The 15,454-nt window shown below is 38.7% G+C and overlaps 2 protein-coding genes across 4 annotated transcripts; both read right to left on the bottom strand.

The window, feature by feature from the left end:
* Positions 1 to 6: 6 nt before the first annotated feature.
* On the bottom strand, positions 7 to 3,061 carry LOC148888283 (THAP domain-containing protein 2-like). Of its 3 annotated transcripts, XM_089014484.1 has the most exons (8): positions 3,018 to 3,061; positions 2,753 to 2,861; positions 2,053 to 2,245; positions 1,834 to 1,932; positions 1,680 to 1,736; positions 1,204 to 1,411; positions 632 to 785; positions 7 to 428 (listed from the first exon to the last, which is right to left on the bottom strand). In XM_089014484.1, the coding sequence occupies exons 2-8, from the start codon at positions 2,830 to 2,832 to the stop codon at positions 371 to 373; spliced, it is 849 nt and encodes a 282-aa protein (XP_088870610.1). In that variant the 5' UTR covers positions 2,833 to 2,861; positions 3,018 to 3,061; the 3' UTR covers positions 7 to 370. The 3 variants fall into 3 exon arrangements, with proteins under 3 accessions (XP_088870610.1, XP_088870609.1, XP_088870608.1); XM_089014483.1 differs by lacking the exon at positions 3,018 to 3,061 and having other exon boundaries at positions 8 to 428; positions 2,753 to 3,011; XM_089014482.1 differs by lacking the exons at positions 7 to 428; positions 3,018 to 3,061 and having other exon boundaries at positions 437 to 785.
* A 1,340-nt stretch (positions 3,062 to 4,401) lies between these two features.
* alkbh8 (alkB homolog 8, tRNA methyltransferase) lies at positions 4,402 to 10,148 on the bottom strand. The gene is made up of 12 exons (XM_089014478.1): positions 10,013 to 10,148; positions 9,474 to 9,607; positions 9,300 to 9,403; positions 8,877 to 9,008; positions 8,360 to 8,455; positions 8,094 to 8,198; positions 6,848 to 6,918; positions 6,468 to 6,574; positions 6,174 to 6,334; positions 5,664 to 5,929; positions 5,181 to 5,330; positions 4,402 to 5,056 (listed from the first exon to the last, which is right to left on the bottom strand). The coding sequence occupies exons 1-12, from the start codon at positions 10,124 to 10,126 to the stop codon at positions 4,553 to 4,555; spliced, it is 1,944 nt and encodes a 647-aa protein (XP_088870604.1). The 5' UTR covers positions 10,127 to 10,148; the 3' UTR covers positions 4,402 to 4,552.
* Between the last annotated feature and the right edge of the window lie 5,306 nt (positions 10,149 to 15,454).

Genomic DNA, 15,454 nt, shown 5'->3' with positions numbered 1-15,454 from the left:
CTCATAGAAATGAGCAAAAAACAGCCTGACGTTTAATGCAGTTTAATTACAAATTATAAAAAAACACTCTTGGGTTGGAAACGTTTTTCCCTCAAAAAAAATACTTTTTAATCACATGGTAACAACAAACTTTATATTAAATACTGACATCTTTCAAACAAAAACGCCACCAGAAATGCAAAACAAGGCATTTTCAACAAGACCAACCAATGGGTGGGAAAGGTATGGTCACTCATGATGGTAAGTACTGTATTAAGGAAAAAGGGGGGAAATGCAGTTTTCACATGCTGGAGCACGGCAGACAGGAGCATAGCTTTGTCCCGTGCTTTCACGTTGCCAGATCCATTTAGTTCAACGTCACTATGAACCATTATGTGACTGGTAAATCCTCTGGAATTGTCTTATCATTAGTTTGTTGTCCCATCCACCTTTAAAATAGGAGAGAAAAAAAGCACATATGCTGAAAACAAAATCAAAAGTTATGAGGCATGTATGCAAGATTACAACTGGCCTTCACCTAATCAGCATATTTTGGGGTTGATCAGTGAGTTTGAAAAAAAAAGGAAGATAGTCTATCAGAAGATGGAGCAACATATCTATTACAGTAACTGGTATACAGCAACATGCCTACTTTTGCAAAGTCTTTGAATGTGGGAGAGGAAGTTGCAGAGTGTCGCGCAGGTAATCATACACCTTTGGCCCATGGAGGTGGAGGGTGAGGGCAAATTCTCGTTGATCCTTGGAGTACTCATGACTCTTTTTTTCAAGTAGGTCAAGTTTCAGTCCTGAAATTCAAAGAATAGAAATGACACAAATCACTAAATCTAACCCTTAAATCATTAACATTTGCTAATATATTACACGTTAAATTATTGCTAATATATTATAAAGAATGTGAAAACGTAGGTAATGTGCGAGAGAAAAATATGAGTGTAGAGATTTGGAGAAAAAAAATTGCGGGGGAAAGTTTAATTCTATCACTGTTAAATTATACTGCAGATACTTTGCCATCCGGTGTTGTTAAACCTAAATGTGCTAAAGCTTAACTAAGATCAAGTGCTGAAATACTCATCCTTGACCCTCAAGGGAACTGGGCATCTATCAGAGATGTGCAACAATTCTTTCAGGAAACCTTTCCAATGCAATTATTTTAAAGCACACTGATAAATGTATGCATTAACTTTGTTCATACTTTCATTTTACCTGAGTAAAAATCAAGCCTGTCTTGTAGCTCTATGTTGATGAGGTCCTTCTCGTTCAGTTCATCAATCAGGCACCGCACCGTTTGCTTCGCCCTACTTTCCCTGATTTTTGCATTTCTGCTGTCGCGTTCCAGACTCTCCAGTCTTGCTAGGGCTTCATCGAGCCTTTTCTTTAGAAGGGAAGCGGGAGGCAATGCGTAGGAATGATCCTATGAGAAATATGGATGAAAATATATTTTGTAATACTTTTGGTCTCTGAAAACAGAAGCCTGACATATACGCAAGTTCGCGTTCTTGACATTCTTATCTGCAAATGTGCTGACATTTCATCCGTTCATGTTAAAAATCAGTCTCTCAAATAATTTTTGTGTTCTTTTAGCTAAAAATGCAGAAATTCAAAATGTGAATATGCATTGCACACGCCTATAATGTACAATGCTGAGAATTCTTACATGTTGTATGAATCAAAGCACTCACAGTTGTGTGGTACTGAGAATCATTGTTCATCTCATTGTTAATCCCACTGTCACCATCCTGGATATAAAAAAAGACAGAAAAATCAGAGATTAGTACTAACAACAGCACATTGCAAGATAAGATCGACAGGCTTTAAACTCCAGATCATAACAACCTTCATTTGGGCAACAATTGGCTCAGGATCTGGATTTAAGACAGCCTGAGACACGTCCATCGACTTGAGTTCCAAACATTTTTTAGCTCTCTTTGAAGCCTGTTAAAATGACAAAAAGATTTAAATACAGTTTAAAGTCAATCAATTAACAATTGTGGGTTATTTGGATTATATGCATCTGAAATGCTTACTCTATGTATATCTTAGCGATACACCTACTTTGTGGGGATGAGCCTGAAGGCAAAAAACTGATGGTATGGCTCCAGCTCGAAGACGGACAGTTTGGCCGGTCCTGTCAAAGTCCTCCGGTTTAAAATGAGCACTGCAGAGCACCGAGTGGTCACTGGCTACAAAGTTTTTTCTACTGAGGGCAACTTCCCATTGCCTCCTTTTATGTTTTTCTTTTGGAAACCTTAAAAACATGGAATGAAACGTTACAGCATGCCACATACTGGTAACAATTTCCTGAATGGTCAGTCATCGTGGTTAACCAGTTCAAGTAATTATTATTTAATAAAGTCAAAAGACATGCAACACACTGTGTTCTCTTAGCATGTAACATCTAACGTTAATTTTAACAAACCGTACAACCACCATACAGCAATTAAGCAGACTCTACTCAATAATGAATAATATTTTAGACTTTTGACCTACCAAAATGAACTTTGTGACATTGGAAGTTGTATTTGATTCATTTTCAGGCAAAATTATTTTAGCATGCAACCATATGGAAAACATTGCTTGTACATCTATTAATTATAGATTGAAAGTCGTTCGAATTTTGTCAATTAAATAACAGAATTAGTAGCTATGTAATATTAATAAATATATTTGGCTGGTAGCATTTTAATCTCTGGTGGACTAAAAATTACAGTTGTAGTCACGTTATTGTTTTAACATAGTAAGAATTCAAACTTACTTGTGAAATGTAATTTTCCGTGCCCTGACCTCTGCATTTCGCTCATTTTTGCAACCGTAAGCAACACAATACTCTGGCATCTTCGTCCCTCCGAGATATCTCGCCTTGACTGCAAACAAGGAAGCAATTTATTTTAAAACGTCACCGAAAGTGGAAACCTCACGGGTCTTGTAGCAAAACATCATGTCTGAATTTTGATAACAACCAAACATGTGTCACAATCAGGAACCAATTCAACGAGTTATTTTAATGAGAACAAACATACCGGAAGACTGATGAGGAATATATTTTTTTTCTTCCTCGTTGTTTACCGATGTTCATAACGCATTAGCGCCAACTATTGATCTGCAACGATTACTGCATTCGCTGTTCCTTGGCATCAACAATGTCAAAAATGAATTTGAGGCATGCTTGAGGTGTTTACACTCAAACATTCTTGGATTGTCCTACTTTGATTCTAATTATCTCCAAATGATAAGTACATGACGAGGCTATTGTTTTGATTAAGGACGCATTTGACTCCAATTACCTGGATGACACCCAACTCTACCTCTCCAGCAAACCCGACGCCTCTCTTCCACCTTCATCGCTTTCACTTTGCCTCTCCGAAATTAAATCCTGGCTTTCACATAACTTTCTCAAGCTTAACGCTGAAAAAAACTGAACTTCTCCTTGTCGGTACCAAATCCACCCTACACAAAGCAAACAGTTTCTCTCTCACCACTGACAGTTCAACCGTGTCCCCCTCCCTTCAAGTCAAGAGCCTAGGTGTCATCCTCGATAGCTCACTATCTTTTCACTCCCATATAAATAACATAACTCGGTCTGCATATTTCCACCTCCGTAATATCAATCGTCTCCGTCCCTCGCTCACCCCTCACTCCGCTGCTATCGTTATCCACAGTCTCGTCACTTCCCACATTGATTATTGTAACTCACTTCTCTTCGGTGTCAATCAGAAATTTCTCCATAAACTCCAACTAGTCCAAAATTCTTCAGCCCGGATCATCACTAAAACCCCCTTCTTTCGCCACATCACCCCTGTCCTCCAGCAGCTCCACTGGCTCCCTGTTAAACATCGGATCAAATTCAAAATACTTGTTTACATTCAAAGCCATCCATAACCGTGTCCCCCTATCTGTCTGACATGCTTCAAATCTCCGTTCTCTCTCGGTCCCTCAGATCTTCATCCTCCCTTCACCTCTACCTCGGCCCATCTCACCACGATGAGATACAGAACTTTCAGCCGCTCTGCTCCCAAACTCTGGAATTCACTTCAACCCAACAACTGTAATATTGACTCCCTCCCTATTTTCAAGTCCCACATCAAAACCCATTTGTTTAAAATTGCTTTCAATGTCTAGTTCAATCTGCTATTTTATTATCATTTTACTTAGTTTTATTGTTGTGTGCTTTTTTATTGTAAAGTGTCCTCGGGTGTTTTGAAAGGCGCTTGAAATTAAATGTATTATTATTAAATATTAGTATTTGGCTTTCCATTTGGTATTGTTTTAGCGTATGATTGTTCACGTTTTTTTCAGTAACTTTCTGCTTGAGTCTGATTTTCACTTGAGGTCCAGCAATTTGTATGCATCTGTAATTGTTTTTAACGTCTACCATTAATACAGTTGAAAAAAAATACAATAAAATGGAAGACCACAAATTTTATTTCCACTTTTTTCACATTTTAACTACTGCAGAGTTCTGCACTCTGAGTGTTGTTCACTGTTAAAACCATCTTAGATTGCACCTTAGCTTGTACGGCATTCTTTTCCAAAAATGTAGATGCTTATATGGGCTTCAGCTTCTGAAGTCCTTCTCCAAAATAACACACCAGTTACCCTCGTCATGGTAGCTAGTCTGCACTTTGACTCCATCCACCTGTGCACACAGTTGTTCCAGCTCACCCTGTTGGAACACGTGATAATAACGGTGGAAGACACCCTCTCCTGAGTCACCATCACTTCTTTTTTTTCCTTTCCCCTCTTTTAGATGCCACGGAACAAGAAGGTCCCGAGAGTTGAAGGCTGTGCGATTAATATGAACACTAAGTTTGTCATCAGTCGCTTTGTAATTATCTGAAGGCCTTTTCTTGTTCTCTTCAGGGTCGCTTCCGGCAAACGTATTGGGTTTTCCGGAAGGCTCAAGGATGTCCTTAGCTATGTTGTGCCTAGGGTTGTGGTCTTTGATATACTTGGACTTCTGCTGCTTGTACTCTTGTTCAAAAGCCCAGACGTAGATGAGAGCATGACCCCCAGGTTTCAAAAGTCTCACCAACTCCTTCACAGCTGCACAGCGACGCTCCTACGACAAAATAATTAACAAACGTTTTTTATGAATGATTTTGCAAGCAATTTTGGTCAGATGGTATTTATCACTATTACTATCTTCTTTTTTGTGTAAATGTGTGTCCCTTTATTACACATACTGGTGTGGAGAAGTGGTGGATGACGGCAATAGAGATACAGGCGTCACAAGTTGCTGTTCGAAGTGGGACACAGAGGGCATCGGAAACAAGTGCTTGGAAACCTCGCTCAGCACAGATTTGGACGAGCGCTGTGCTCCGGTCGCAGCCCACCTGATACGTGAAAGATAAAACACATCATACTTTTATGGTCTCTGGAAAAAAAGTTTCAAACACTGCAAGTCACTTTTTTATATTATCATTAAAAGCAGCAGTTTCAACAGCTACTTGGGCTCACACATAATCACCACCCGGTCGACGTTTTTTTTCAAATATTCAATCACTAGATTTAATTCGCAAACGCAATTGAGGATTTGTCTGATTTAAATACTTTTTCTCGGTAGTGCATGCATCCAGAAACTATTATCAAGATTAAAAATGTAGCAATCTGATCACACAAGACAAAGAATAAGATCATAATAACATGACAAATAAAATGGTACTCACACTAATGGCCTCTGGGTTAACACCCAAATACTTTCCATTTCCACAGCCAACATCGGCAAACACATTTCCAGGAGATAACAAGGACAGGAAGTGGCACACACGTGGCCAGGGGGAGTGTCTTGTGCTGCTGAAGTGGGGGGCGATTGTGTCGTACACCCGGTGAACATACTCCTCCTCCAGACGGGCTGCATCACCGTGGCTTCGAGGAAGTAAGGGGGGAGACGGTGCATAGGAAGCTACTTGACTATCACAGGCAGAGGGAAAAGCTGGAATATGTGGCGAGAGAAAGAAAACAAATCTGGTTCTCGTAAAGCAAATTGGAAACCAACAATGTTTATTCATTATTCTGTCTGTCTTTCACCTGCTATTTTACTTTGCCGTTTTTGAGAGGTATGCTTTATACTGTACACTAGGATCTGTGGCAACGTATCTTATTTCAGAACACTTTCGGCATTATTAAATATATATTAAAAAAAGTATCATGTTATTGTGCACTTTAATGGGGCTCACCACAGCAGCAAGGTTCATGTCTAATCTTGCGGAAAGTGAAAGACGTTCGAGTGCCTCTCTTGGTCAAAGTGAGTTGATTGCTGGCATTCTGGTCGCATGTTGTAGAAGCTGAGCATTGCGGGTCGCAGGCGGGCACCATGTCAAATTTACGAGGAGTGATTCTATTTAAAAAAAAAAAAATAATCGAGGTTAGCGTACATCCCGAAAAGCGCATTGTCCCTTCTGAGAAATGGACAGATGTTTATGACCAATTAAATCTTACCAGTAAAAATGGCTCCCTGACAGTGAACTCACCCATGTGTCCAGAGGTAACGGCTCTCTCCTTGCATCACCAAGAGGCTACGTGCGGGCAAAGAAACACTTACTACACGGCCGTCGGGATGGCGAAACTCCATCAAAGTCTGAAAGGAGAGACACAAACACCATGAAAGTTGACCGCCATTAACAATAAGACAGCTACAGATGTTGTTACCGCAAGTCTGTCAACAAAAATAAAAACTTTTTGTACATTCACATAAATGGGACAAAGATTAAATTACACATCACATGCACTTGAAAATGCATAGTTATGTGTGGCATGTCAAGATGTGTGTAGGACTGAAGGGCATCATACGCCTTGGCAAAAATTTGGCCTCTTAATTAATGGGAGAGAGTTACTAAATATAACTGAATACCTTTGCCCCCAGGCTTAGTGAAAGGATGGTATCCTCAAATGCAGAGTGAGTATCCACGTGAGGAGGGATACCTACAAATGTGACAAATTAACATGTTTTTAAATGCTACTTCATGTAAACCCAGTTTGGTTGAGGTAAATGTTTTCTTTTACTTATCCCATCTTTGCACTACCTTGTAATAAAAGAACAACGTGAAAACCAACATTCTCTTACATATGCAAACGCCGTGCCGTCAGCTTGTGGTAAGAATAAAATATTTAATCCCAACTCAACTCATCTTTATTTGTAAAGCAATTTAAAACAACCACCACTGTTTGAAATAACGTCTGCCCGGAGGCCCGGGCCGTATGTCTCTTAGGTCGGGCGTACAACTTTCAAAAAAAAAAAAAAGTTGTTTTTTTTCCAAATCAAATGTTTGTTTTTTTCAATAAAGCACAAGCAAACCGCTACAAGCCACGTGGACTCCTCTTTCTAAGCCCCTTTCAAAACTTTCAAGTACACTTTACAGTCACAGTATCGTCCGAAGCACGAAACAGGCTTCTGATTGGCTGCCGTACTGAGTATGCAAATTACCAAACAAACGTTCGTTTGGTAATTTGCATCGCGCTTCGCACTATACCGTGACTGTAAAGTGTACTTGAGAGTTTTGAAAGGCGCTTAGAAAGAGGGGTCCACATGGCTTTTCGGAGACAACGCAACGCAAACATTGCATTGTGCACCATGACGACAAATGACAATTGGAGCAAAATCTTCAGCAAGGGATATTTACCATAAATTAAGCAAGGGAGTATTTGTGGTAGGTACTTCCTAAATGTAAAAAAAAAAAAAAATCCTTTACACTTCGCAACAATGATTTTTTTTTTTGCGATTCGTCGTCTTATTGTGTTTCAAGTTGTGAAAAATGGGGCAGGCAACTTTATGGCCGGGCAGGCAACTTTATGGCCGGGCAGGGAACTTTTCAGAGTTGTCTGCCCTGGTGTCCGCTAACTTTTTGTCATGAGTTTGAGACAATGCAACCACCACTGTATACTAAGTGCTATATATGGAGCAAAAATAATCAATACAATAACAAATAAAATAATAAATGAAAAACGAATACAGGAGACAAAATAACCCCTGCAGACCGCCTATTATGGATGGAGGATGGATGGATTTGCCTTTATTAGTCTCGCAGTGGAGAAATTTACACCCTTGAACACCTTTACATGTGTCATTATATAAAATGTGTATAAATGCAGGAACAAACCCTGTCCAGACTCATATTGGTTCACAGTCAGCTGGTCAGGCATGAACTTTGCATGTCCATTCTCCATAATTCGTTCCAGTACAGGCTGACACTCCTCGGGAAGACCTAGACACACGCACACATACACACACACAGACACAGACAGACACACACAGACACACACGCACACACAAATCACTTGCTTTTCCAATTAATTGTGTAGGTGAAGAATGTGAAAATAGCGATAAATTCAAATGAAACTGATATTTCAATACAACTTGTCTTACCTCCAGGTAATGGCTTGTCTTTGTCCACATTGTTATTGTCATAGCAAAATTCAAAGCCAAAATGTTTGACTCTTCTGTGCTTCAGAGATCGTTGTGCTACAGCAATACAACAGAAAATTTGAGTTGGCAAATCAGTCAAACACTTAGTCTTCTACATAATAAAATATACTGCTGAGGTTATGTACGTACAGTATGTCATAATAAATGCAGTTAACAAACAAGATATTTTCCTTCCACATTAAAAAAACCATGACCATGCATCATAAAATAAAAATGCGACGATAACCATGAATTCATAATTTTTTAAAATTTGGTAACATATCTACATTAACACATATACACCACAGAAGTGATTTACAAAAATAACTATAAAACAGCATAAGATGGAAAATAGTTCGGTCTCTTGCCCATAGTGTCTTCAAACATTACCTGTCCAGTTAAAAAAGGTACTGTATGGTTCTGGAAGAAATGTTTGAAATTAAAGCAAGATGAAAGTCATCACATAGCTACTCCTTACCAGCAACAGCATCACTTGTGGATGTCCAGTCAATGGCAGCAAGCAGTAAAGCTTCTTCCTCTGGTGAAACAAATTCCTCCACCAACACCAGTCCAACTGGCAAAGTCAGACAAATCTGCTGCTTACCTGGCACTGTAAACATACACACAAACATTGATTGGAATGACAGACAAAGACGGCCGTACCACAGATGCAGACAAGAATGTTTCAGGACATTACTGCCAATTTCTACTTTCAATTACTGTCAATTACTTTCATTTCTTTCATAACTTTGCTGCTGTGAAATGTAAATTTCTCCACTGCGAGACTAATAAAGGCAAATCCAATCCAATCCAATCTACTCAAATTTTGTGCACAGTACATTTCAAATAATGTCAACCGTCACATCCCAAACCCATGTTTGATGGCAAAATACTGCAGTACCTGAGCCAACAAAACTGACATAGAGAGTCACATTATTCCCCTCTCCACACTTAAGTGTTTGACCATTCAGGTGGATGTGAGCTTTCCGGGCATTCTCCTCAGATCTGCATAAAGAACAGCCATATGAGATAGCAAATACGTAGGTTAAAACTTTGGATCTATGATAAATCTTACCCATATGTGACAAAAGCATAGGGCTTGTGAGGCGGCATGATGAGGCTTTCCACCTCTCCCATCACTTTGAGCAAAGCATAAAGGTCCTCCCTCGTGACACCATTCCCAAGGCCACCATTAGCTACCACCAAACTCTGCAGAACGTACACACAGACATTTTATTGCAATGTTTGAAACAATAACATAATATCTCCCACATAGCCAAACAATAACGTGTATGTTATATCTTCATAGATGACGTTATATTCAATTTCTTGACTTCTCTGTGTGCGTCGTGGAATAGATTCAAAAAAATAAAAAAACATTTTCAAATAACCCTCGTAACAAACTGGATTTTTTTTCTTGTTGGTAAACTATACAGCACCTACACATAAATATATACAACATACAAACATATATACATATAATGCATACGTGACGAATTAAATAGTTTTTTTTACATCCACAGCAAACTATTCGAATGTTTGATGCGACCCTACAAAAATGCTATTCTCCGTACGATAGCTTCCAATTCTTGTAATTAATAACAAACATTTTACCTTAGCGGGTTCCGACCTAGTACTGATTCCTTCATGTTTCAGCAGAGTGTGACTGGATCTAATCTGTTTACGGAGAAGTTTCTTGTCAACTTTACTCATTCGGCAAACCTTCATGATTTCTCCACAATTACGTCTATTGACCGTCTGTTTAGATTTGTCCGTGAGAAACATCGAAGAGAAACTTAGTTTCCACCAGTTCGGAAATGTCAGACTATTACAACTACTACTGCTACTAACACTAATAATAATAAATAAATACATAATAATAATAATAATAATAATAATAATAATAATAATAATAATAATAATAATAATAATAATATACATTTATCTCTGTACTGCATAAGCGGCAGCACTGTGAATTAGGTTAACATGTTGGCCCCACACCTCTGATTTTCTGGTATGAATCAAAGCTGCAAACTTTCAACATTCCAAAAAGATACATGTTAGAGTCTCTAGAGACTCATCCATTGGCGTCAACGTGGGTGTAAATTGGAATGCACTATATCTACAGCAGTGTCACCAAAGTGGTGCCCTTGGGCAACATGTTCTAAAAAGGGCTCAATGGCGATGGGCCAGTGATTTTTTTTCAGGCATGTTATAAAAATTTGAGGATGCGAACTGGATTATGTTAATTTATTTATTTCAAGTGTTACATTTTAATACTCACCCACTTTCCAACTACTACAGTGAGACCTCAACTTAATAAACTTAATTGGTTCCCAGACAGAGTATGTAAGGCGAAAAGTGTGTACCTCAAAAAAAAATTCCCATAGGAAACCATTAAAATAGGAATAATCCGTTCCCGGGTTTCCATAAAATATACTTTTCAACTAAATAAGCCTTAAAACTACACACAACATACCTTATTCTATGTATAATAAATGTGCTATTGTATTGTAATGAAAGAAATACACTGCATTGTATCATAAAGTCACTTTATTTTGTGATCGATGAGAAGGTTTCTTCAGCCGTCATCTGTACAAAAGTGAAGGTTTCGGACGTTTCGCCTCCTATCCAAGAGACTTCGTCAGCGAACTAAAGTCTGACTGGTCGTATCGGCCCCATTTATATATCCCTAATGTCCAGACCTAGTGGCGCCGGACACAGCTATGATAGGTCCCTACTCTCAGGTTGGGGGGGGGCGCGGGACCCCCCCCTGTGGCCCCACTGATTGTTCCTACATTCCTGACTAACGATTGGCCTATTACCCCCACTCCCCCCGGTATCACCTCATCAGCATAACGACCCTCATCAGCATTGCGAAAGTTGCCTAACCTGTTTTGCCTGAGCAGGCTATTGTATGAACGATCCAAATTGAACCTCACACCACCAGACCGGTTTAATGAAGGATTTTGTTGTTTTATAAGAATCGCCTCTTTTACCCCCCTTTCAAACCATCTATGTTCTTTCGCTAAGATTTTAACCTCATTGTCGTCAAATGAGTGGTTAGTAGCTTTTAGGTGCAAATGTACTGCCGATTGAGGCCCACTAGTATTATCCCTGCGATGTTGATAAAGTCTTTTTTTGAGAATTTGTTGAGTCTCCCCAATGTACTGCTCTTTACAATTTTCATTCTTACAATGTATGGAATAAACTACATTACTTTGTTTTTCATTTGGTAGCCTATCTTTTGGATGCACTAATTTTTGCCTTAACGTGTTTATCGGTTTGAAATAAGTAGGAATTTTATGTTGCCAAAGGACTCTTTGTAATTTTTCAGAAACTCCTGCAATGTACGGTACTGCTACTCCTCTCCTTTTAGAATCTTGAGAATTATTGGTTTCGTTCGCTATTCTTTCTTTCTGACATTTGTTGAATGACCACTGAGGGTACCCACAGTTAGTGAGTGCTCTCCTGATATGTTTTGACTCCTTTTCTCTACCTTCAGTGCTAGTTGGTATTAGTTTAGCCCTATGCTGGAGGGTTCTGATAACTCCTAGTTTATGTTGTAAAGGGTGGTTAGAGTCAAAAAGTAAGTATTGGTCAGTGTGCGTAGCCTTCCTAAAGACTTCTGTTTTTAGCGCTCTGTCCTCTTTTATAATTACCTTACAATCCAAGAAGGCTAGTTGGTTCTCTTGAATGTCCTCACGAGTAAATTTAATGTTGAAGTCTACAGAGTTGAGATGATCTGTGAAGGATTGAATTTCTTGTTTCTTAATTATGACAAAAGTATCGTCCACATATCTAAACCAGTGTCGAGGTTTTGTCCCTGGGAAGGATGTGAGGGCCTGTTTCTCCATCTCTTCCATGTAAAGATTAGCCACTATGGGTGAAACTGGTGAGCCCATAGCGCAACCATGGATTTGTTTATAAATTTTTTCCCGAAATTGAAAATACGTAGTATTAAGGCAACCATTAAAATAGGAATAATCCGTTCCCGGGTTTCCATAAAATTTATTTTGTGATGTTTTTTTTTGTGTGATGGTCATTTATGGCTTGATGGAATGGCGTTGGAGGTCGAAGGTCAAAGGGAATTGCTTTTTGGAAAGAGAGGCGCATTACATGAGGACTGTAATTAAAGAAATAAACTGTGCTTTAAAATAAAGTTTTATTTGCCTTTTTTATGGTCGTTGATGGCTTATGGAAGGAGAGTCACCTTCCATAAGGACTGTTGGTAACTTAACCGCTGGTGCTGTTCGGTCGTGTGCTTCCGCCGAAGATCACTCCGCCAGCCGTGGTGGTTGTGTATTATGAAAATAGTGCTTATTATAAGGTTTAATGTTCATAAATTTGATGTTTGTAAGACGAAAAGTTTGTAAGATAAGGTGTTTGTAAGTTGAGGTCTCACTGTATTGTGAAAAGTATTAATGAATCACATTTGTATCACAATTTGACATGTAATGTAACAGAAAAATAACTTGAGCAAATAAATGTGTTATAACATAAGTGTTAATCAAACAGGTTGTCCTTCATATTAATCAGTACCCAAGAAATATATCTCAGTTAACAGGTTGGTGAACCTTCACCTACATCGAACGTGCCTTGCAATTCGCAACAGTATTATTACATCTCTTTTTCATATGCATTTATGCTTGTATTTCTCTCTCCATTGTGCAATTTTAATTGTTTTTCTTTTATGCATTTTGTAATTTTTTTCCACAATTTTGCCATTATATATTGGGAATGTATCTATTGAGGCAAATATTTTTTTCTTCTTCTAACATAATCATTTGAAGCTCAGCATTATTATCTTTTATAATCCAGAAGCTGCAGTGCTCCTATTGTATTGGTTCTAAATACATTGCGCACCTGGTCGATTGGTGTACATAGTAGAACAAACAAACAAAACAAAGTAGAGGCACACAATTTGTGCAAACCTGCTTTCACTTGTGGCCATATTAAATGTCACCCAAACAATGATGGCAATGCCATACTTCATGCCTCCTTAATCTTCTTTCAAAAGACAGGCAAAAATGCTGCATGGATCATTCTCGTCATTGCTAACTTGATACCGTTGGATAAAATGTAACCCTATAGGGTGACTCTCCTGGCCTGGAACCTTTGCCAAAGAAGCCATTAACAGTTTAGCAGGCCCTTGAATTGTTTCGATGATAAATGACTGCATGCATGGGGTGGTTCTGAATTCCAGCATAGCTCATCTCCAGTTATGAATGTTTTTAAAACTCTTTGTGTGTGCTGGTTTACACAAACTGTTGCGGATGTTAGTCCCTGTGCCAATAACATACTTTAGAAGCATGTGTGTGTCCGTGTCTGCATGTGTGTGATCTAGAAATCACCTGTCTTTAGTCATCTAATTGCGCACCAGGCGAGGTTTGCCAATGGGAGCCCTGTGCCGTCAGTTTAGCCTACAAAACAACAGCTGAAGGAGAAACACATGACTGAGCTTCCATACATGATAACAACACTCAACTGCGTCTATTTTTAAAGCATTTGAAACCATCTCATTTAATGAACAGAGAATGATTGTTTTTTTACATTAAAAAATACAAACAACAATATGCGGTAAGGTCTCTGGGCAGCAGGGTCAGACTACATGTCATGTAACATCCTAACATTTTAAACTGTGATTTAAGTGCAAAAAGGATTGTTCACTATTAAGTAGGAAACATAATCATCATCACAACCAAAAAAATCATTTAGTGACATATGCTCATTGTGGAGCAGGAGGGAGAGTGAACATTCCATTCATGCTCCAAGCTCACTCCTCGGTGGACATCCTATTCTTTTTGTTTGACATATTGTTGAGTGAATGCAGTGGGTAGAAAAGTACCCAGACTTGAATGGCTGTCTTTCTCAAATGTGTGAACACCGTGTCTCAAGAGATTTGTTGATACCCTTTTTTGATGAGCCATCAAAAAAAAATCCCAGATATTTGTGTAGAATTCCATATTTTATGGCCTCAATGCATTCGTTTTTAAAGTTTCAACTGTTGAGAATGTTGAGTCTCAACCATTATTTGACCTTCAACACAGCAAGTGAGGAGTGAAACATTCAGAACTTCAGTGGGACGATTTGTCTACGCTCAGGCATGATAACACTCTTTGAAATACTAGGCTGGGAGCCAGTCACCAAACACATGCCGAAGGCATCTTTGTATTCTAATTAGCTTGGGACTGTGAGATGGATATGAGTATGAGTAAATGGAGGAATCAGAGCTGCGTTTTTAAAATAGTGGTTCTCCACCAGTCCAAGGGGATTGAATGTTAACTGACAAACCTGTATTTGGAGGAGGATGAATCATTAAAAAAATAAAAGAGGTGATGAAACAGCAAGATAAAGGAGATGAAATCAATCTAAAGTGGCTGGGTTTATTTTTGTATGAAGCAAAATCAGATTACAACTTTTTTTAAAGGAGCCTGAATGTTATTTAAGCAGTGGATCTCAAATGCGGTATTGGCTAAGGAGGATAAGGTGGTAAAAAAAAACGTTGCTAACTTTCTACTATTTGAAAGAATGGGTGTTGGTGAACATGTCTTTTCTTTAAAAAAATAATTGTTCTAACATAAGATGACATATGTACCTTTTACATCATTTGCATTTTGGGATACTTTTAATTATTTATTAAACAAAAGCCTGCTCGCAACCGTTTTAATTATGTTTTGCTGATCGATTTTATTCATTGTTGAAGCTGTTTGCTGTGAATGCAGTATAGCGTATAAGCATATGAAATACTGTACATGCATGTACTCGTCACATGTACAGCATATCCCAGAAAATATGGAATGGTGTCTCTGAGGTGAAGGACACACTTCTGTCTCTTCTGCTTTAGAACTTAACCCTACCAGTCCTTTTTTTTAATCTAACACACGCACGCACGCAGGCGCACACACACAAACACACACACACACACACAGATTTGTCAAGTTGCTCTGTGCCAGATCCTGTCTGCAGACTTCTGTCTCTTCTGCTTTAGAACTTAACCCTACCTGTACTTTTTTTAATCTAACACACGCACGCACGAACGCACACACACACACG

The sequence above is a fragment of the Hippocampus bargibanti genome, linkage group LG14 (genome assembly GCF_051943395.1).
Source record: "Hippocampus bargibanti isolate YZ-2025 linkage group LG14, ASM5194339v1, whole genome shotgun sequence".
Taxonomy (NCBI): Eukaryota; Metazoa; Chordata; class Actinopteri; order Syngnathiformes; family Syngnathidae; genus Hippocampus; species Hippocampus bargibanti.
This window is presented reverse-complemented; position numbering and strand designations above follow the sequence as displayed.